The 23,749-nt window shown below is 42.2% G+C and overlaps 1 protein-coding gene across 1 annotated transcript in view; it reads right to left on the reverse strand.

Moving 5' to 3' along the window:
* Positions 1 to 17,895: 17,895 nt before the first annotated feature.
* LOC137436351 (BCL11 transcription factor A-like) overlaps positions 17,896 to 23,749 on the reverse strand; it is a 237,598-nt gene continuing 231,744 nt past the window's right edge. Inside the window, exon 3 of the mRNA XM_068130053.2 lies at positions 17,896 to 22,102. Coding sequence (XP_067986154.2) covers positions 19,812 to 22,102 — 2,291 coding nt within the window. The 3' untranslated portion in view covers positions 17,896 to 19,811. The remainder of the gene's footprint in view (positions 22,103 to 23,749) is intronic.

Here is a 23,749-nt window from a genome sequence, read left to right on the forward strand (position 1 = left end):
AGCAGGTGGATATTAAAAGAGGCTTTTCGAGCCGTGTGGGAAAGAATTCGGTCCTCCAAATTTGAGCATGCTAACCTTCGACTGTGGTGGGACCTCGCAAAGGGTCAGGTCAAATCGTTCTGTCAACAATATAGTCTTTATGCCACTAAATTGAAAAATCTCTCGATTGATTCATTAAAGGCTGAAATTGCAGCCCTGGAGGAAAACATTAATACGGCTGGGAAAGACACTACAGGTGACCGGCTGCTATCGACTAAAAAGGCAATGTTGACTGAACTGGTACGGCAGCGAGCAATGGGCACCCTGGTACGCATGAGAATGAGTTATTTAACGTTGGATATGCCAAATAAGGCCTTGTTTGATTTGGAGAACTCTGTCAAAAAATCACAACAGATTCACGGGCTACGTGCTGCTAATGGGTCAATCGTGACCTCCCAACAGGAGATTAAGTCTGTTTTGAAGGGTTTTTATACAAACTTGTACTCCCCCCAGAGCATAAGTAATGAGACCTTGCAGGAGCTGACTACTGGGCTTCCGAGACTTGAGGAGGACCAGCAACGCACATTGAACATGTCAGTTTCGGCTGCTGAACTTGAAACTGCTATGCGGAGCTTGAAGGATGGTAAAGCCTCTGGGATTGATGGTTTGCCCGGAGAGTTCTATAAGACTTTTTGGAAACTTGTGGGACCTGACCTGCTTGAGGTATTTGATGAATGCCTTCATGTTGGAGAGCTTCCCCTGTCCTGCAGAAGAGCAGTCATGTGCCTGTTGCCAAAGGCTGGGGACACTCAACGAGTCAAGAACTGGCGGCCTGTCTCATTGCTGTGTGCGGATTACAAGCTTTTGTCGAAGGTTTTAGCAAACCGTTTGGGAACTGTGATCAGCTCTATTGTGCACCCTGACCAGACCTACTGTGTACCAGGAAGGTCAATTTATGACAATATATTTTTGATAAGGGATATTATTTCTTGTAATAAGTACTTGCGTGCGAGTTTTGGGTTGTTGTTTCTTGACCAAACAAAGGCTTTTGATCGTGTTGATCATACATATTTGTTTTCTGTACTGGAGCGGATGAGTTTTGGCGAAACTTTCATTTCTTATGTTAAGCTGTTATACACTAACACCTTCTGCATAATGAAGGTAAACAACAGTTTATGTCCCCCTTTTTCTTTCCGCCGGGGTATCCGTCAAGGTTGTCCCCTTTCTGGACTTCTGTATATAATTGCCCTTGAACTACTCTTAGCATCCATCAGGCAGCGAATAACTCAGGATGTGGGAGCCGTTTTTGGTTCAAGATTTGTGGTCACAGCTTATGCTGATGATGTATGTGTTCTGATTAAGGGCCCAAGTAGTGTTGCTGCGGTGCAGCGTTGCTTTAAAGACTACTCTGCGGCCTCTTCCGCCGAAGTAAATTGGGGCAAGAGTGTAGCCTTATGGTGCGGTTCAGATAACCTTTCTTTAACACTGCCACCGTCACTCCCACATAATTTAGAGTGGAAAACAGATGGGGTCAAATATCTTGGTGTCTATCTCGGCAACCAGGAAGTAGAAACGAAGAACTGGGAAGGAATGATTGAACAAATTACACACCGGTTGAAACGATGGGAAGGACTGCTGCGATCTCTTTCTTATAAAGGTCGCACTCTTGTTATAAATAACTTGATAGCAGCAAGATTATGGCATAAACTAATTGCTTTGCAGCCACCCAAGGAGTTGATGCCAGCCATCCAGCGGGTCTTGGTTAATTTCTTTTGGAATGGATACCACTAGCTTTGGCCGCAAATACTGTACCATCCTCGGAAGGAGGGTGGACATGGAATTGTGGATGTGTCCACCCGGCTTATGGCTTTTCGCCTACAGTCTGTGCAACGTCTGTTGTATGCTGAAGAGCTGCACTGGCGCTCATTTACGTTTTTCTTGTTGCAACAAGCGGGAGGCCTGTGTTATGATAGGCACTTGTTCCTGGTGAACCTTGACCGTGTCAGCTTAGTTTCAATCCCAACTTTTTATCAGGGTTTGCTAAGAGTTTGGAAAGGTTTTGGGGTTCATCGTTGCCTTGAGGCTTATAATTGCCGGATGTTTATCCAAGAGCCTATTTTCTATAACGGGTTTTTTCCATGCATTCCTCATAGTCCGACTTTGATTAGGAAATTTACTCAAGGAGGAATTGGCAAAGTTTGTGACCTGAGGGATACATCTGGGACAAAATGGATGTCTGCTGGCAGGGTGGCGGCCATTCTTGGTTTACGATCCGTGCGTATTGTCAGCCAAATTATACGCATCGTCAAGAGGAAGTTTAAGGAGTTAAATATTGGCTGGGAAGGTATAAACAATGTCGAGGAATTTCGGCTGTCTTTCCCTGAAATTAAGGTGCTCCCAGCTCTCCAGTCGAATGGTGAACTTGTATCTCATTTTCATTTGGTAACAAAGGCGGGTATTCACAAGCTCCTTCGAGAAAACCAAGCATCACCCTTCTCCGGAGTGACGCGAGTGGCCTTGTGGTCAGAAAGGTTAGGGCCGGGGTCTCCTGCCATGCCACTGTGGCCTAATATGTACAAACTACCTATTTACGGGTTCCTCGCAGATATCCAGTGGAGATTAGCACATTGGGCTCTCCCTACGAACACCTTTGTTCATCACCTTGACAGCTCAGTGCCAGTAGCATGCCCCTTCTGTGTACAGAAGGAGGATCTCTTTCATGCCTATGTGAAATGCGAAAGACTAATACCTCTTTTCTTGATTCTCACACACCTTTTTGATCAGTTGTCTTTTCCTTTTACTTCACACTCTTTTATTTTTGGTGTATCTTTCAGACCCTCCTGCAAGGACTCTGGTGTTCTCCTAAACTTCTTAGTTGCTGTAGCAAAATATTCAATATATAAATCAAGGAAAATTAAAATTGATAATGGGCATGGGTTTGATGTTGTTCCTATGTTTAAAGGGCTGGTGTCTGCAAGAATAAGGTTAGAGTTTGATTATTATGTGGCGAATGAAAATGTCAAACTCTTTGAGTGCAAATGGTGTATTAATGAAGCATTATGTGTTGTAAATGAATCGAATTTGTACTTTTCTTTTTAACATTAAGAACTGTTGTTTTTATTTATTTTTTCTCCTGTAAAAATGTAACTTGACCTGGTGTGTTTTTTGTGAAATAAATGGTGTTGCAAATTCAATTCTCTCTCTCTCTCTCTCTCTCTCTCTCTGTCTCTGTCTCTGTCTCTGTCTCTCTCTTTCTCTCTGTCTGTCTCTCTCTTTCTCTCTGTCTGTCTCTCTCTTTCTCTCTGTCTGTATCTCTCTTTCTCTATCTCTCTCTCTCCCCCTCTTTTGGTATTCACTCATTCCCTTGTTGGTCATTCATTCCCTTGTGGAGATTATAATAACAACAAATAATGGCCAAGTGGTGTGAAAAAGGCAAAGGTGGCATGTTTTGTTTTTACCTTGTCCTTCGCCTGCTACCTGTGAACGTGTAATGAGCAAATTGGATGTAATTGTGCTCCATTTAATGGTCCAGCTGAGGCATATTAGGAAATGTTCAAATCTTTCTGAATAGCCTTGTAGGATTGCCTTGGGGAGAGCAGGTTGGATGCAAGGTGCACACAGGTGTGCTCAAATAAGCTCTCATCTCACTCATTTTGTGTTCATTATTAACTTCACACGTACGCTGTAATATTCAGCTTTTCAGCTTTCTTAACACTGTGTTGCACAGGTTTGGGTAAATTTCATGATCCTAAATGTTGTGGATCTGGATGGATTTGTCCCAACACCCAAATTCCAACAACCTTCGAATTGTTATCAAAACAAACTCAAAACTCTTCAATCTATGCATTTCCGCAAGCCCCAATTTTGAACCTGCGCAGGTACAATTTCAGCTCTTGAACTTTTCCATGTTCGTCCATTACGACTCTTGAACCTTTCCCTCCCTGAGCCACCATCTTGCATCCCCTGCAGAGGATTAAGATGCGTGTTCCTTCCTCCCAGGTGGCACGCAGACAATTTGCCGGCGCCGCACTAATTGAGGCACCGAGGGCTATCGTCTGCTCGGCAATGACCGTCGGGCCGGATAATTGGCAGAAGTGCAGCGGAGACCGGGAGCCAGAACGTGTCCCTGGCCGTCATAGCCAGGACGTAGCGTTCCCACCGGACCCGACACGTGCCGGCTTGGCCTCGTGATTGGCCCATCCTGGGCTTCGCACCGTTGGCCCGTGACGCATGGCAAGTAGCCCTTCACATAGTCGTGTTTGCTGTCGACCATCGCACTCGGTGAGCCAAACAAAATGGCGCCGCCAAACCGCAGCCAGACCCTTCCCTCGGCCCTACAGACAGTTGTCTTCTCACCTGAAGCGCACCTTCCTTGCATTTACTTCCTGTCTTACCTGAGCTTAATAATCTCACGTATTATTGAGTAGTTTGTTATGCTATTTATTTTGAATTCTTCGAAGGAATTTCACAATTACCCATAGAGCACATACTGAATGTTTGCTTTCTTTATATAACGAAAAAAGGAATAGAAGTCTGAATAAAAACAACAGTTGGTGTAACTGTGCCTGTATCACTACATCTTGTACAAATGTACCTTCACTTGAAAACACCAAGGTACGTACACAATGACCATTCAAACAGGTATTAGGCAGCGCGCGCATGCGCAAAGCAAAGGCGGAGGGAGTTAAGCAATTATTGGTTCACTGTCTGTCTGTCTGTCTGTCTGTCTGTACTTCTATCCACAAAAGGCAGTTTATGATTCAGGAACAAGTTTATTTCAATTGAAGACCATAGAATTATAACCAGGCTAAGTCACTTCTTCTTTTTTTTTCCCCGTTTTTCACGTTTTTCACGTTTTTTAAAATATTTTTCACGTTTTTCTCGAAATGACTAAAATGTGACTTAGCCTGGTTATAATTCTATGGTCTTCAATTGAAAGTTTTCTTTTGAACATGAATCTGAAAACAAACCCCAAGTTTAACAATCAATACCTTGGAACTGAATTAGTCCCGATTGTGCACAGAGGAGTACGGTCAGTTTTTTTTACGATGTCTGCCTATCTGATAGTCAGACAAAATTGAAAATCGTTCCAAATAGGAAACTTGCTGTTTTTAGCGACGTCATAAAGGACACAAACAACAGTTACGAATAACTAATGTAATGTGTTTAATAAGGTGGTGTAAAAGAAGCTGCATCATCGGTGGTGAACTTCCCAAATTTGTTTTCTACGATGTTTAAAATCTCCATTTCATTTTCATTGAATGATATTCTTGAACACTAAAACACAAAATCGCCTGCTCGGCACTTTCAAAAACCTTCCGTTTAGTAGTACTTCAACTACATGTTACGGCGTTTTACGTCGTCACAACCAATCACATTTGCCACTCGCGCACCCTGTTTACGTCCTTATTTATCAAGACTGCTCGAGGTATGGTGTTCCATGAACTCTCCAGTCAGACAGAAGCACATACCAAGTAAATCAAAGGTAGCTACCAAATAAACCCAAAAAGGTTTGGACACTAAAAAACCTCAAATGGCACTCTGACGTCACAACATCGACCGATATGCCTCCGTCCATATTACGACATCATTATACATACTTTTACCAAGTTTGATATAAATCCCTTCAGCTGCTCTAAAGTTGTCACATTTTACCCAGCATGACCTCTGACCTTTTGACCTCTTGATGCCATAATCCAATCAGTTCATCTTTGCATTATACATACTTGCACCAAGTTTGTTAAAATTCCCACCACTGGTTCACAAGTTAGCCTGGTAACAAATTTTATTTAAAATGACCTCTGACCTCTTGACCCCAAAATGTATGAGTTCATGTTTACATCATTATACACACCTGTACCAAGTTTTACTTCAGCCGTTCTATAGTTATGGTGGTAACATAATAATTGTAACGTAACATGACCTGTGACCTCTTGACCTCAAAATCTAATCAGTTCATCTTTGCATTATAATATATAATTGTACCAAGTTTGGTGAGAATTCCACCACTGGTTCACAAGTTATCTTGGTAACAGAATTTTTACCGCGATAACTGGGTTCGATTTCTCCAGGTCTTCTCCGATAAACTGTCACATTGGTGTTTTGCACGTGTCGTATCAAGAAGAGTACCGTCCATCAGATGCACTTTACGCCGGGTGTCCAACATGCGACTATCAGTCGGTTAAATATCCCACGGTGTCCCTCACATGGACTTTAAGCTGGGTGTCCCGTATGCGAGTATGAGGTCTCCCGCACATGGACGTTAAGCCGGGTGTCACGTATGCAAGTATTAGTTATCCCTCGCATGGACTTTAAGCCGGGTGTCCTATATGCGAGTATCAGTCGGTTAAAGATCCCACGGTGTCCCTCACATGGACGTTAAGCCGGGTGTCCCGTATGCGAGTATGAGGTCTCCCTCGCATGGACTTTAAGCCGGGTGTCCCGTATGCAAGTATTAGTTGTCCCTCGCATGGACTTTAAGCCGGGTGTCCCGTATGCAAGTATTAGTTATCCCTCGCATGGACTTTAAGCCGGGTGTCCTATATGCGAGTATAAGTCGGTTAAATATCCCACGGTGTCCCTCACATGGACTTTAAGCCGGGTGTCCCGTATGCAAGTATTAGTTATCCCTCGCATGGACTTTAAGCCGGGTGTCCTATATGCGAGTATGAGGTCTCCCGCACATGGACTTTAAGCCGGGTGTCCCGTATGCAAGTATTAGTTATCCCGCACATGGACTTTAAGCCGGGTGTCCCGTATGCAAGTATTAGTTATTCCTCGCATGGACTTTAAGCCGGGTGTCCTATATGCGAGTATCAGTCGGTTAAAGATCCCACGGTGTCCCTCACATGGACGTTAAGCCGGGTGTCCCGTATGCGAGTATGAGGTCTCCCTCGCATGGACTTTAAGCCGGGTGTCCTATATGCGAGTATAAGTCGGTTAAATATCCCACGGTGTCCCTCACATGGACTTTAAGCTGGGTGTCCCGTATGCGAGTATGAGGTCTCCCGCAAATGGACGTTAAGCCGGGTGTCCCGTATGCAAGTATTAGTTATCCCTCGCATGGACTTTAAGCCGGGTGTCCTATATGCGAGTATAAGTCGGTTAAATATCCCACGGTGTCCCTCACATGGACTTTAAGCTGGGTGTCCCGTATGCGAGTATGAGATCTCCCGCACATGGACGTTAAGCCGGGTGTCCCGTATGCAAGTATTAGTTATCCCTCGCATGGACTTTAAGCCGGGTGTCCTATATGCGAGTATCAGTCGGTTAAAGATCCCACGGTGTCCCTCACATGGAGTCGCACGTCGCTTTAGAGGGATGGGCATCTTTGACCATGCCTGCTTTCTCAGGGAGTGAGAGATGGCGGGAATGGTGCACCTGTGGGTTATCATGAAATATATAAACAACACGATGGAATTTGTTAAAGTAAATTTGAAGATGAAGAAGAAGACGTTTTGGTCCAAATATACTGTACATCCATAACCACATACGTTTGCTCCATTATGATAAAAAGATACCATTGAAACTTCAATACGTCTATTAATTACATACTATTGAAAACTGAATACATCCAATAATTACAGGTATTTTGGGTCTTTGGAGTTTTTAAGTCTTCAGGGTGTTTTTGGTCCTCTGGGTCTTTGGTATCTTCAGGGTCTATTAGGTCTTCAGGGTCTTCATGGACTTTTGGGTATTCAGGTTGTTTGGGGTCTTCAGGGTGTTTTGGTTCCTCTGGGTCTTTAATGGTCTTTGGGATATTTTGGGTCTTTTGGATCTTGAGGGTGTTATGAGTCTTTCGGGTCCTCTGGATCTTCAATGTCTTATGGGACTTAAGGGTATTTTGGGTCCTCTGGGTCTTTAAACGACTTTTGGTTCGTTGGGGCTATTTTGGGTCCTTTTGATCTTCAGGGTATTTTGGGCATTTTAGGGTGTTTTGGGTCTTCGGGGTCTTTGGGGTCTTCGGCATCTTTTAGGTCCTCTGGGTCTTTAAGGGTATTTTGGGTGTTTTGTGTCTTTCAGTCTTTCGGTCTTTGGGGTCTGCAGGGTCTTTTGGATCCTCTGGTTCTTTAAGGGTATTTTGGGTCTTCAGGGTCTTCGGAGTCTTTAAGGGTATTTTGGATATTTAAGGGTCTTCGTGGTCTTAAAGGTATTGGGGGTATTGGGGAACTTAAAGGGTCATCAAAGGTCTGAGTGGTCTCAGCAGTCGAAAGGGTCAAAAGGTAAATTCCAACAGTGCGTAATTAAGAGTTCACGGACTATGTTTTTGGGTGTTTTTTTTTTGTTGTTGTTTTTGTATACTGAATCGAGGCTCGTGAAAGAGCTAACATTTACTTCACAAACAAATCAACCAGACAAACAAAATATATAAAAAGAGGGAGCGGAAAACAAGATGGGGAGAGAAGGGGAAGCACACAAACACAACATTTGAGAGCAGGGAGATGTGTGGAAGGGAGAGGGCTTGGGGGGAGGAGGCGTGGGAAGGGGGGGGGGGTGTTCTTTTTATTTGAAGAAGAAGACGTTTCGGTCACAAATGTACATACATACAAACATACATAACCATATACGTTTGCTCTATTATAATAAGATTTGAGGATTTTGTAAAACATCTGGACGTGTAGACAAGTTCGAGTGCAGGTAGATAAACACCAATGATCCTCTGTGCAGCACGAACAACTCTTTCCAACACCTTGAGGTCGTGTGCAGTGGTGCCGAATCAAACAATAATCGATCCCGTTAAAACACTTCCAATACCTCGACGGTAAAAGTTCAGTAAAGCATCGCGATGCTTCCCAAAGTTTGATCAGCCGTTGAAGGAGTACATGCGCTGCTGGTCCTTTTCAGTGATACTTCCAGTATTCTTAGTCCAGGACATATCAGATGAAATGTGGATTCCCAGGAATTCAAAAGAACTCACAGCCAGACCACCAATGCTGATAGGAGCATGTGTAACACAAGACTAACATCCATGATAACTTCCTAAGTTTCACTAACATTCAGTAATGCTGATAGGAGCATGTGTAACACAAGACTAACATGCATTATAACTTCCTAAGTTTCACTAACATTCAGTAATGCTGATAGGAGCATGTGTAACAAGACTAACATCCATGATAACTTCCTAAGTTTCACTAACATTCAGTAATGCTGATAGGAGCATGTGTAACACAAGATTAACATGCATTATAACTTCCTAAGTTTCACTAACATTCAGTAATGCTGATAGGAGCATGTGTAACACAAGACTAACATCCATGATAACTTCCTAAGTTTCACTAACATTCAGTAATGCTGATAGGAGCATGTGTAACACAAGATTAACATGCATTATAACTTCCTAAGTTTCACTAACATTCAGTAATGCTGATAGGAGCATGTGTAACAAGACTAACATCCATGATAACTTCCTAAGTTTCACTAACATTCAGTAATGCTGATAGGAGCATGTGTAACACAAGATTAACATGCATTATAACTTCCTAAGTTTCACTAACATTCAGTAATGCTGATAGGAGCATGTGTAACACAAGACTAACATCCATGATAACTTCCTAAGTTTCACTAACATTCAGTAATGCTGATAGGAGCATGTGTAACACAAGACTAACATCCATGATAACTTCCTAAGTTTCACTAACATTCAGTAATGCTGATAGGAGCATGTGTAACACAAGACTAACATCCATGATAACTTCCTAAGTTTCACTAACATTCAGTAATGCTGATAGGAGCATGTGTAACACAAGACTAACATCCATGATAACTTCCTAAGTTTCACTAACATTCAGTAATGCTGATAGGAGCATGTGTAACACAAGATTAACATGCATTATAACTTCCTAAGTTTCACTAACATTCAGTAATGCTGATAGGAGCATGTGTAACACAAGACTAACATCCATGATAACTTCCTAAGTTTCACTAACATTCAGTAATGCTGATAGGAGCATGTGTAACACAAGACTAACATCCATGATAACTTCCTAAGTTTCACTAACATTCAGTAATGCTGATAGGAGCATGTGTAACACAAGACTAACATCCATGATAACTTCCTAAGTTTCACTAACATTCAGTAATGCTGATAGGAGCATGTGTAACACAAGATTAACATGCATTATAACTTCCTAAGTTTCACTAACATTCAGTAATGCTGATAGGAGCATGTGTAACACAAGACTTCCTAAAATCCACAATGACTTCCTTAGTTTTACTTTACCAATCTGAGGCATCGTTGCTTCATCATGGCAGACAAGATACATCCCATGTCTCAGAAATCTTTGGAAAACATCTGTCGCAATCTGGTGCATATTTAGAATTGGTTTATCGAATACGATCGAAAGGAATCGGTTACCCTGGATTACCTTCGAGGGGACAGGTAGTGGGGAATTAAATACTTCGACACAACTGTACGGAAATGATACTTACCACCTGTGACCCAAATTCTCAAACGTTTCATTTTGTCATGAATGAAACGATTTTAAAGTTATCAAAAAGGTTAAAATAAATCACTGTGAATGAGAAATGGCCTCTAAGTAATGTTTTTAAAGGTAATGACGTCATTTGTGATCAAAACAATAAAAAAAACGAGATAAACAATTTCCTGGGACATCGTGGTTTCCTGTTTGTTTATAAGAATCTTGTGAAACAAACTTATGAACATCGAGTGAGTTTGCAGCCTCAACTACACTTGTTTTCTGTTCACGATGTCGGAGACATTGCTGATATTACCTGTGTCACGAGACATTGCTGATGTTACCTGTGTCACGAGACATTGCTGATGTTACCTGTGTCACGAGACATTGCTGATGTTACCTGTGTCACGAGACATTGCTGATGTTACCTGTGTCACGAGACATTGCTGATGTTACCTGTGTCAAGAGACATTGCTGATATCATTTATTACCTGTCACGAGACATTGCTGATATCATTTTTTTATTTTTTTATTTTTTGTATACTGAATCGAGGCTCGTGAAAGAGCTAATTTTATTACCTGTGTCACGAGACATTGCTGATATTACTTGTGTCACGAGACATTGCTGATATTATTTATTACCTGTGTTACGAGACATTGCTGATATCATTTATTACCTGTGTCACGAGACATTGCTGATATTACTTGTGTCACGAGACATTGCTGATATTATTTATTACCTGTGTCACGAGACATTGCTGATATTATTTATTACCTGTGTGAAGAGACATTGCTGATATCATTTATTACCTGTGTCACAAGACATTGCTGATATTTTTTACCTGTGTCACGAGACATTGCTAATATCATTTTTTAACCTGTGTCACGAGACATTGCTGATATCATTTTTTACCTGTGTCACGAGACATTGCTGATATTACTTGTCACGAGACATTGCTGATATCATTTTTTACCTGTGTCACGAGACATTGCTGATATTACTTGTCACGAGACATTGCTGATATCATTTTTTAACCTGTGTCATGAGACATTGCTGATATTACCTGTGTCACGAGACATTTCTGATATCATTTATTACCTGTGTCACGAGACATTGCTGAGATAATTTTTTACCTGTGTCACAAGACATTGCTGATATCATTTTTTACCTGTGTCATGAGACATTAAAGATATTACTTGTCACGAGACATTGCTGATATCATTTTTTACCCTGTGTCACGAGACATTGCTGATATCATTTTTTACCTATCTCACTTTTTACCAATTTTACATTACCAAAAATATCTCACTATCTGCCATGATCTTTCCTGGAAAAACCACATTTCAAATCTGGCCTCCAAAGCCAGTCGCCGACTGGGCATCCTCCGTCGTGCGAAGTCCTTCCTTGGCACACCTGAGCTCCTCACCACATACAAGGCTTTCATCCGCAGCTCAATGGAATACTGCTCTCCCCTCTGGGCTGGTGCTCCTGCCTCACACCTAGCTCGCCTTCGCGCTGTTGAAACCAAAGCATTCAGAATCATTGGAATCTCCCGCGATGAAGCTAACTCCAAGGGCCTCTCACTCACTCACCGCAGGCAGGTTGGTGGTCTTTCCGTCTTCTACCGACTCCTCTCTGGCCTTGCCCCCCCAGCTCTCTCTGGGCTCTGTCCCGCAAATATTCCTACAGGTCGCACAAGATCTGCCTGCAACCCTCTTTTGGTTAATGCTTCAGTCACATTTGGCTCGGCGGCCGTAGGGTCTAAAAAATCTACGGCCACTAGCAATTATAGGGTGGCCGCAGTATTTCCACGGTCACACAATGTAGCAGTCACATATGTTTTTTTTTTCGGGTAGCCGCACGGGGTATTTAGAAATTGTGGAGACCGAAAACGTGGGGGTGCCGTACGGTCTTTGATTTGATGTCGCACGGTGACCTTATGGCGTCCCTGCGGCGGCCATAGAATTTTCAAGGCAGACGCAAGGTAGCCTCAAGGTGCCCGCAAGGCGACCGCAGGGGGGCCCTAAGGCGAACGTGCGGCCAGACGGACGGTAACGAGTGGGTATATATACCAGTTCTTTTTCATATGTATAACAGCACTTACAGTTGTCATGGCTACGGCTTGTCAAATTGCTACGGCCGACCTAGAAATGAAAAAAGTTATAACTCCGCGCTATAATTCCACGACGACCCCTACGGCCTGTAAAAGATAGCCATACGCCCTAGGGCCACCCTGAGGCCACCTCAGAAACTCTGCGGCCGCCGCACGTTTCTGTCAATTTAGGGGGGGTACGGCCACCGTATCCTAGCCGTAGAGCAAATGTGACTGAGGAGTAAACTGCCAAAATCAAGACTCTCTGCTCACCTTCACTCCTTCATTCCTCTTTTCTCCCGCCTCTGGAACAAACTCCCTCACTCTCTTCAATCCCACTCCACCCTCCAAGTCTTTAAAACAGCTGTTCACTACCATCTCTTATCTTCCCCCATCCAAAACCTTGATCTTTTCTACCCCCGCTAATTTCACCCCAATTCCACTTTTTGAAATACCAACTTCTGTCCTGGAAGTCCTTGGTGTCCTTGTGCTTTATACTTCTCCCTCCCCCCCCCCCCCCTTCCCATGCCATGCCTCCTCCCCCCGGGCCCTCTCCCTTCCACACATCTCCCTGCTCTCGGATGTTGTGTTTGTGTGCTTCCCCTTTTCTCCCTATCTTGTCTTCCGCTCCCTCTTTTTGTGTATTTTGTTTGTCTGGTCGATTTGTTTGTGAAGTAAATGTTAGCTCTTGCACGAGCCTCGATTCAGTATACAAAAAAAAATTTAAAAAAAGTATACAAAAAAAAAACCTGTCATGAGACATTGCTGATATTACTTGTCACGAGACATTGCTGATATCATTTTTTAACCTGTGTCATGAGACATTGCTGATATTACTTGTCACGAGACATTGCTGATATCATTTTTTAACCTGTGTCATGAGACATTGCTGATATTACTTGTCACGAGACATTGCTGATATCATTTTTTACCTGTGTCACGAGACATTGCTGATATCATTTTTTAACCTGTGTCACGAGACATTGCTGATATTACTTGTCACGAGACATTGCTAATATCATTTTTTACCTGTGTCATGGATGAGACATTGCTGATATTACTTGTCACGAGACATTGCTGATATCATTTTTTAACCCGTGTCACGAGACATTGCTGATATCATTTTTTAACCTGTGTCACGAGACATTGCTGATATCATTTTTTACCTGTGTCATGAGACATTGCTGATATTACTTGTCACGAGACATTGCTGATATCATTTATTATCTGTGTCACGAGACATTGCTGATATCATTTTTTACCTGTGTCACGAGACATTGTTGATATTACTTGTCACGAGACATTGCTGATATCATTTATTATCTGTGTCACGAGACATTGCTGATATTACTTGTCACGAGACATTGCTGATATCATTTATTACCTGTGTCACGAGACATTGCTGATATCATTTATTACCTGTGTCATGAGACATTGCTGATATTACTTGTCACGAGACATTGCTGATATCATTCATTACCTGTGTCACAAGACATTGCTGATGTTACTTGGGTCACGAGACATTGCTGATATCATTTATTACCTGTGTCACGAGACATTGCTGATATCATTTATTACCTGTGTCACGAGACATTGCTGATATTATTTATTACCTATGTCACGAGACATTGCTGATATCATTTATAACCTGTGTCACGAGACATTGCTGATATCATTTTTTACCTGTGTCACGAGACATTGCTGATATCATTTTTTACCTGTGTCACGAGACATTGCTGATATAATTTGTTAACCTGTGTCACGAGACATTGCTGATATCATTTTTTACCTGTGTCACGAGACATTGCTGATATTACTTGTCACGAGACATTGCTGATATTACTTGTCACGAGACATTGCTAATATCATTTTTTAACCTGTGTCACGAGACATTGCTGATATCACTTTTTAACCTGTGTCATGAGACATTGCTGATATTACCTGTGTCACGAGACATTTCTGATATCATTTATTACCTGTGTCACGAGACATTGCTGATATTACTTGTGTCACGAGACATTGCTGATATTATTTATTACCTGTGTCACGAGACATTGCTGATATTATTTATTACCTGTGTTAAGAGACATTGCTGATATCATTTATTACCTGTGTCACAAGACATTGCTGATATTTTTTACCTGTGTCACGAGACATTGCTAATATCATTTTTTAACCTGTGTCACGAGACATTGCTGATATCATTTTTTACCTGTGTCACGAGACATTGCTGATATTACTTGTCACGAGACATTGCTGATATCATTTTTTACCTGTGTCACGAGACATTGCTGATATTACTTGTCACGAGACATTGCTGATATCATTTATTACCTGTGTCACGAGACATTGCTGATATTACTTGTGTCACGAGACATTGCTGATATTATTTATTACCTGTGTCACGAGACATTGCTGATATTATTTATTACCTGTGTTAAGAGACATTGCTGATATCATTTATTACCTGTGTCACGAGACATTGCTGATATCATTTATTACCTGTGTCACGAGACATTGTTGATGTCATTTTTTTTTTACCTGTGTCACGAGACATTGCTGATATAATTTTTTACCTGTGTCACGGGACTGCTGATATTACCTGGGTCACAAGACATTTTTTTGTTTTTCACTATGAAATGTGAATCAATGACAAACGAGTTGTTGTTTCTTGGGTTTTTTAATTCATTTTTATAAACAAAACCAGGAAATGCATTTGTTGAGGCCCGTCAGGAAGAAGTAGCTAAAGACTTGAAAAGCGCAAATATTATTGTCGCCAAAGCTGAGAAGAGAAATGAGTAAAAGAAAAAAAATAAATATTTACTTTTGTAAAAGTTGTAAATTCCAAGCTCTTTCACAGGAAGTACATTTCAAGTGCACCTGTTTCACTGGTCAATGTCAAACAGAGCTCGATGTAGAAAAATAAATAGTTTAGCGCGTCTATTGTGACGTGTTTGTGACGTGTTTGTGAAGGACATCGGAAACCTGTTGTGGATGACAATGAACCAAATGATGGAGGACGCATGGATAATGGACATATACTCGTGTATGTGTATATATATATATATATATAAATATATATATAATAATGTCTTGGCTTGGAGGTTCGAGTCTGAATGAAAATCGAACGAGTGCATATTTTATACCAAAAATAAAACCCTGGATTTGTACAGATAAAGGGGCATTAGTGAGCTTGCTTGGTTTGCGGCCAAACTTAATGCGAAATAAATTACTCCACCTGGACAAGCATCATTTATCATATTCTATTGTGACGACGTCAATTGTAGAACTTGGAGACTAATCGAACCCCTAAACCCACCGATCCTCGAGTACACCCGAGTACGTCAAAGGTGCACGCTTCATGCTCGACGCACCGAGGTGGTGCAGTATGGAGGTCGTGACGTCATAATGTTGGTAGTCATTTTTGCTGCCGCAACACGATTAACACGACGTTTGAGGTGTGTTAGAGACGAATTCGATGTCTATTGCACTCAAAACGGTGGAAATTGCTTTTTTCACGTTGATTTTAAATTAGATTAAAATGTTACCTTGACAACATGTACTTCAGTGCAAGACCTTGAGCGATTTGTAGTGCAGGTGAACCGTCAATTGGTAGATGCCACAGCACGTACACACTCCAGACGTGTCGACCTTGCTCACGTGTCCGTCAAAGGAAGAAAAAGGAAATCATGGTCCAATCATCATTTAGTTAATGCTAAACAGACGCGACGTCATCACAAGTCCAATTGCAGCAAACTTTAATGAGGTGCGTTTAGAATGACACTTTTAAATCCTGTAGTTAACAAATCTTTTGGAAATGGCACCGAGAGCACCTGCACAAACAAATGTGTGCTTTGTGAAGGTATGTAGGTGTTTTGAAAGATGGCGTTTAATATTCGTACTGCACGTACATATTTGGAGTGCACGGTTTTCCTGCCCCGCTATATATATATACGTATAGTCGTATACATACATACGGTGATATATCCCTCCGAATGAACAAGCGCACATTGTATACCTATGTTTGGATCCTTAAACGGTCGAGCAACAAACTGCGGGACGTGAAGAAACCCATGGAAGATACTTTCGGGATTTTGAATGCATCAATGAAAGCTTCACAGAGCAATGGCGCAATGGCTCAAGATTAGTGCGGTTTCACCACCTCCGTACAAGGAGGAATTACTGTATCCAGCTGCGCGTTCAACGATGTAATCACCTTGACCGACAGAAAAAGCGCTTTTCATGAGATTGCACAGCCGAGGGAAAGAACAACCAAAGGTGCAAATTATATATACAAGAGACAACCACAGGGCTGTGGACAAAAATTCCCATACAAGGTACATGCTTAACCCTCATGTGTTACCTTGATAATAGCGTTAAATTGATAACAGCATAACCTATGCTGCACCTATTGTGTGCAGGTGCACCCGCTCCATGTCGACGATCAGCGGGGGAAAAAAAGTCTCTATCTTTTGGAAAACGATCACAAGGCATTCCATGGAAATCTGGATATTTCAAAGGAGCCTTGCGATTGCATTGGTTGCCATGATGAATGAATGAATGAATGAACGAATCAGCGAGTTCATTTTAATATATAGGATTAGAGAAGAAAAAACCTTTTAAGGGGCTTTTAAATTTCAAAGGAAGGAATTCGTTCAATTACGATATTTTACAAAAAGTCAATTTTAATAAGAAAAATAGAAACTTGCAAAACGTCTCGACATGAAGTTGTGCTTCTGGAGGATAAACAAACAAACATTTCCGATAAAATAAATACCTCGTTACGCAGTCAGTGCTGCATATCGATCCTACTATAGACCCTAAAACCATTAGTGGTGGATACAGGCACGATTCCAACATTACTAAATATGCACGTCCATATCTATACAAGCCCACGCAATATTACATTTATATATCTTATATATTACAAATATATATTATATATATTATAAATATATATATATATAATATAATATAAATATAATATAATATAATATATAATATATAAAATAATATATATATATATATATATATATATATATTATATATATTATATATATATATATAATATATATAAAATATATAATATATATAAAATATATAATATATATAATATATAATGTGTATATATATATATAAAAAATATATAATGTATATATATATATATATATATATATATATATATATATATATATATACGTATATATATATATATATATATATATATATATATATATATATATATATATATAAAATATATAATATATATATATATATAATATATAAAATATACATATATATATATATATATATATATATATATGTATATATATATATATATATATATATATATGTATATATATATATATATATATATATGTATATATATATATATATATAATGTTCGGGCGTTTCAAAAACACGCGACTTTGTAAACTACGCACGGTCAAGGAGGGAAGGCTTTTTTTAGATCCCGAGATTTAGTGTAAACATCGTTAAAGGAAACATTTAGTCGGTCGGAACAATTGTTTTTGTTATTTTTAACTGTATAACGTGTGTCGCGCGTATTCGCCATCAGGCACAAAGCAAAAGCAAACAACGCGCAAAATAAGATATTAATTTTAAAAAGGTGAAAATAACTTTAACGGTAAACGAAAGCATAACAAACCCTGATGCTCTCAAAGTCGGTAAGAAAGGATGCTCGAGGACATTTACCGAGTCGCCATTGTCGATCGCCAGTGCGAGTTCATCTGCAGGTATGCACGACACGTGTGTGTCAGGTGTGCATTATATAAGCGCTCGTTCCCTGAACGTCCAATATGCCAGTCGATACGACTGTTAATTGGTTTTTTTGCGTTTCATTTATAAATCATTAAAATTTGTCAACGTTTTGACCGTTTTCATCTGAGAGATCCGCCATTTCGGGGCCGAACAAACCTCTTCACACGACGACAGGTGTGCGTGTGCAGCTCGCATAGCACGGCCTGTATGAGCAGCCGCAGCACCTGCTGGGTGCGATTTATGTATGGCTCGGTGTTTCCTTACTCTATCCCTGCAAACGCAACATGTAGAATGTACAATTCAAGAAAGCATATACATTGCACCAGGGGATGGGGCGCATTTAATGGCCGCACTCTGTCTGCGTTTACATTCGAAAATAATGTATAAACGTCACGGATGCGTGAATTGTGGGAGAGCTACCTGCGGACACATGGAAATGGACGTCACATTCCATGGATAAGTTTCGAAGGCACACTCAAGCCGAGGTTTATATCAGCTGTTGTCCAAACAATTGTGTCCTTGTCCCGCATGCGGTGTGTACAAAACCCTATAAGAAAGGTAAACGGAGCGCCTTTGTGCACGGGAAGACAACTTGGGTATTTTGAAGATATTTCCAAGCAAACACTTTATATTACAAAACAGGAAAAGCAAAGAAAAAAAGTCTGCTGGAATATGTATATATATATATATACATACACACACTTGGCAATGCGTTTTAAGGCCACAGAGTGTTTATGAAGATCAAATATTGCACAGAGTGGACGTTAGAAGCGTTAGTTTAGGTGGGAAACAAACCCCATCATGCTTGATAGAATCTTTCCGATTGGTCGTCGGTGTTTCAAGTGTCGCCGAAAAGGCGAACCATGTATTCTTATTTGCTGGCAAGAGTTCCATTCAAAAAAAGCACAAACACATTTAAAACTGTGTGCATTGCAAACGTCAACCTCGTGCTCAACCCTCGCACCGCTTCCCCAATCCGAAACCCTCCTGAGGATCCGCCACTCATGACTCCTTCAAGGTGAAGACCTCGTACAAATGGGAGACACTTGAGCGAGTCCTTCGGGCAAAACGAGAGTTATAGCTCCGAATGGAAAATCTTTACGAGAGGATGGGCTCGTAGTCCATGAACAATTTTGTCCAATTTCGTTTTTTTCATAAGGGAACGGGGTCAGGGGGTATTATGAGAATGGATATTACCTTCATTATAAATACATTCATTTAAAATAATACATCAGCACCAAATGCTGGTGAACGTTTGCAGTTAAAAAAAAATCCAATTTATTCTCAAACAAAGACTACATTTAATTACAACCCCCACCCCTCCCAAAAAAGGACTTATGAACTTGTACCTTTCTCAGCAAGACCTCATCATTGTCTGTTCACATCTTAACTCCAACCAAAACTTCCTCGACCCTCGTGCTGAAGAGCATTAAACACTCCTGATAAACACGGTCTTTTAACCGAGGTGTTGGTGCACCAGTTAAAGCCAGAGCGGGCGGTCCAGCCCCTAGATTTTGGGCAACCCAAACGACCTGATGGCTGCTCACTGCGCCTCGGTGACTTCGTCTCTCTGCAGCTCTGGTGTTGCGACGTGGTTGCTGTGCCACTTCTTCATGTGCTTCTCCAGCGTACTGTACACGCTAAATGGCATGTGGCAAATGTCACAGCGGTAAGATTCCTTGCCCAGTTGGCCGTGTGTTTTCATGTGTCGCGTAAGCTTGCTGCTCTGTGCGCACGCGTAGCTGCATAGCTGGCAGCGGTACGGACGCTCGCCCGTGTGGCTGCGCCGATGAACCGTCAGGTTGCTGCAGTTCTTGAAGACTTTCCCACAGAACTCGCACGTATCGCTCCGCCGACCCTCTCTGTGGCTACCAGGGGGCCGACCCGGCCCCGGTCCCTGAACGGCGCCCGAGTGTGGCCCTAAAGACGAGCCCCGCGACCCGCCGCGTCCCCGGCCGACCCGCATAGCACCGGGCACAGGGAGCACTTTTGACAGCGGCGGGTGAAATGGAATCCGACCGTTCTCGGGTCGATGGGTGGCGGCTGTGGACATGAAGGAGGACCCTGCAGAGCGGTGCGCATTTGAGAAAAATCCAATTAGGGGCTCCTTAGGAAATTGATGAGAGGCTGCATATCCGGCGAGCCATTGGGAATAAAAATTGTCTGGTCCCATTGTAGCCCGAGAAGTAACTGCTTCACTTCCATGTGGCGGATAAGTATCATCATTTTCAAGCTTGATGCGTTTACCGACAACCTCCGAGGCAAGTGGGCGTTTTATAAGTGGAATGGGGCCTCCATTGGTCTCATATGCTCTATCAAGGTCTTTGCTGCCATCCCGGTAGTCTTTGACCCCAACAAGACTTTTTTTCTCAGCGAGTGCCTGTCTGAATGCCTCGCTGTACTGTTGGATTGCGCTGAGACCCGTGCATTGCATAACTTCACTGAGCACTGTCATGGCTTTCTGATCTTCATAGAGGGATTGTCCACTGTTCCGCTCCAATTCCGCGCTCCCTGAAGAGGCTGGACGGGTTCTGCCAACAAATTCTGCATCTGCTTTCATGTCCATCACATCATCCTCCTCATTCTCCATATCCTCTTGTTTTTCATCTTCAATACCATCATCTCCATCCACATACCCATCCTCTTCATCATGATGTGTTGGATCGTTTTCTGTGTCCTCAGATGTTAATGGCATCCCATTATCTGCATTTGGTGTTTCATCCCAGTCTTCTGTTCTGACAGACATTGCACTTTCACTTGCACCATCTTCTGGTGAGCTTTCCCCTTCTGAATTGTCTCCATCCCACCAAGTAGGGCCCGGTGTCGATTTTCCACTGCTGCCATCCTGTGATGGTACCATCATTGTATTATTCCCATCTTCTTTGCAGGTGCAAAACCTTCCTTCATCAAGACTTCCATTGCCATAGGTCTGTATTGGGTTTGTTCCCATGTCGATACTTCCACTACATTGCGCTCTCACACATTTTCCACATTCTTTGCACATCTGGCTTCCACCTGCATTCAAGGTGGACCTCAAGGACGTAAAATATGGTCTGTTGGCTTCAGAGACTGACAATAAACATTTTTGAATGTCTTTATAAGAGTCAGCCAGAGCTTGTCTCCCAGGTGAGCGAAGGACAGCATTGAGGGCTGTAGATACCTCAGTTGTTGAACGTGAGGAAAACATCGATGCTTGCGATACTCCTGGAAAACACGCAAGCTTCTTCAGTCGCTGAGAGAAATCCATTGCTACCTCTGCATTTTTGCTGAATGGTGGTGATACAATATTATCCTGGTGGTGTGATGGCAGCTGAGAAGACAAAGTGGGTCGCTCTTCCATCAGCACCTGACATTCACGCCTACCATTTGCTGTCGAGCCACCTCTTCCTGATGCCAATAACATCTGAGAGACAGAAGAAGCAGGTCGAGGACTATATGGTGGTGGCGCAGGTATACTAGCTGCTGTCACTTCCCCATATCGAAAGATATTCTGAAGACTTGGGTTGTCTTCCAAGCATGGCAAACCGAGCGATCGGATGCTATGATTCTGACGCAAAGAAAAATGTGATGGCGGTGGTGCCGGCTGCGGCAACGTTGCAGCAATGTGATCTTGAGGACGTGATGGAAAAAGAATTGATGCAAGAGGTGTTGGAAAGGGTGGTAGGGCAGGTATTGGTGGAACAAAGTAGGGGCCTGGATGTCTGTCGTGACTTGCCCGAGCTTCAAGGTAGATGCGTAGTCCATGAAAGTGTTGAACGTGTTTAAGGAGCAGCCAAGCAGAGGTGAACATTTGGCGGCATGAATAGCAGGTGAATGAATCTGGCTCATCTTTGTCTGAAACATGAGAGAAGGGCAGGAGTCGAGAGAGAAAGAGAGAAAGAGAGAAGAGAGAGAGAGAGAGAGAGAGAGAGAGAGAGAGAGAGAGAGAGAGAAAGAGAGAAAGAGAGAAAGAGAGAAAGAGAGAGAGAGAGAGAAGAGAGAAAGAGAGAGAGAGAGAGAGAGAGAGAGAGAGACAGAAATGGGGGATAGGGAGAGAGATGGGGGAGAGAGAGATAGAGAGAGAGAGAGAAAGAGAGAGAGAGAGAGAGAGAGAGAGAGAGAGAGAGAGAGAGATAGAGATGAGATATGGGGGACACAGAGAGAGAGAGAGAGAGAGAGAGAGAGAGAGAGAGAGATGGGGGACACAGAGAGAGAGAGAGAGAGAGAGAGAGAGAGAGAGAGTGGTCATTTTGGAAATACATGATACATACTGATACTGTATATATATATATATATACACATATGTATATGTGTGTGTATTTATATCATTCGTGATACAAAAGCATCAATTATGGGGTTAATCTTTTAAAAACCATAAACAATGGATTACATCAAATTTCATTTCTTCAATCTTTTTACAAATCGAGCATGTCCTTAATTATATTCCATATTTCATTTTTTGCACAAACGTTTTCATAATTTTACAAGAATGACCGCACTGTGGTCACGGCCTGCAACAAAATTCTGCAACAGCGTGTTTTGTGCATCGGTAACAGACTTAGTTAAAAACCAGTTACAGACTTAGTTCCAAATAGGTAACAGACCTGATGAAAAACCGGTAACATACCAGGTCAAAACCGGCAAAAGACTGGGTCAAAAACAGGTAACAGAACCGGTAACAGACTGGGTCAGAACCGTTAACAGACCCGGCCAAAAACCAGTAACAGACCCGGTCAAAAACCGGTAACAGACCCGGTCAAAAACCGGTAACAGACCCGGTCAAAACCGGTAACAGACCCGGTCGAAACCGGTAACAGACCCGGTCGAAACCGGTAACATACCCGGTCAAAAAACGGTAACATACCAGGTCAAGACCGGCAAAAGACGGTCAAAAACAGGTAACAGACCAGGTCAGAACCGTTAACAGACCCGGCCAAAAACCAGTAACAGACCCGGCCAAAAACCGGTAACAGACCCGGGCAAAACGGTAACAGACCCGGTCAAAACGGTAACAGACCCGGTCAAAAACGGTAACAGACCCGGTCAAAAACGGTAACAGACCCGGTCAAAAACGGTAACAGACCCGGTCAAAAAACCGATAACAGGCCTGGTCAAAAACCGGTAACAGACCCGGTCAAAAACCGGTAACAGACCCGGTCAAAAACCGGTAACAGACCGGGTCAAAACTGACAACAGACCGGGTCAAAACCAACAACAGGCTGGGTCAAAAATAGGTAACAGACCAGGTCAGAACCAGTAACAGACTGGGTCAAAACTGGCAACAGACTGGGTCAAAACCGGAAACAGACGGGGTCGAAACTGGCAACAGACTGGATCAAAAACAGGTAACAGACTGGGTCAGAACCGGTAACAGACTGGGTCAAAACTGGCAACAGACTGGGTCAAAACCAGAAACAGACTGGGTTGAAACTGGCAACAGACTGGGTCAAAACCAGCAACAGACTGGGTCAAAACCAGCAACAGGCTGGGTCAAAAACAGGT

The sequence above is a fragment of the Myxine glutinosa genome, chromosome 11 (genome assembly GCF_964187855.1).
Source record: "Myxine glutinosa chromosome 11, kmMyxGlut1.1, whole genome shotgun sequence".
NCBI classification, from domain to species: Eukaryota; Metazoa; Chordata; class Myxini; order Myxiniformes; family Myxinidae; genus Myxine; species Myxine glutinosa.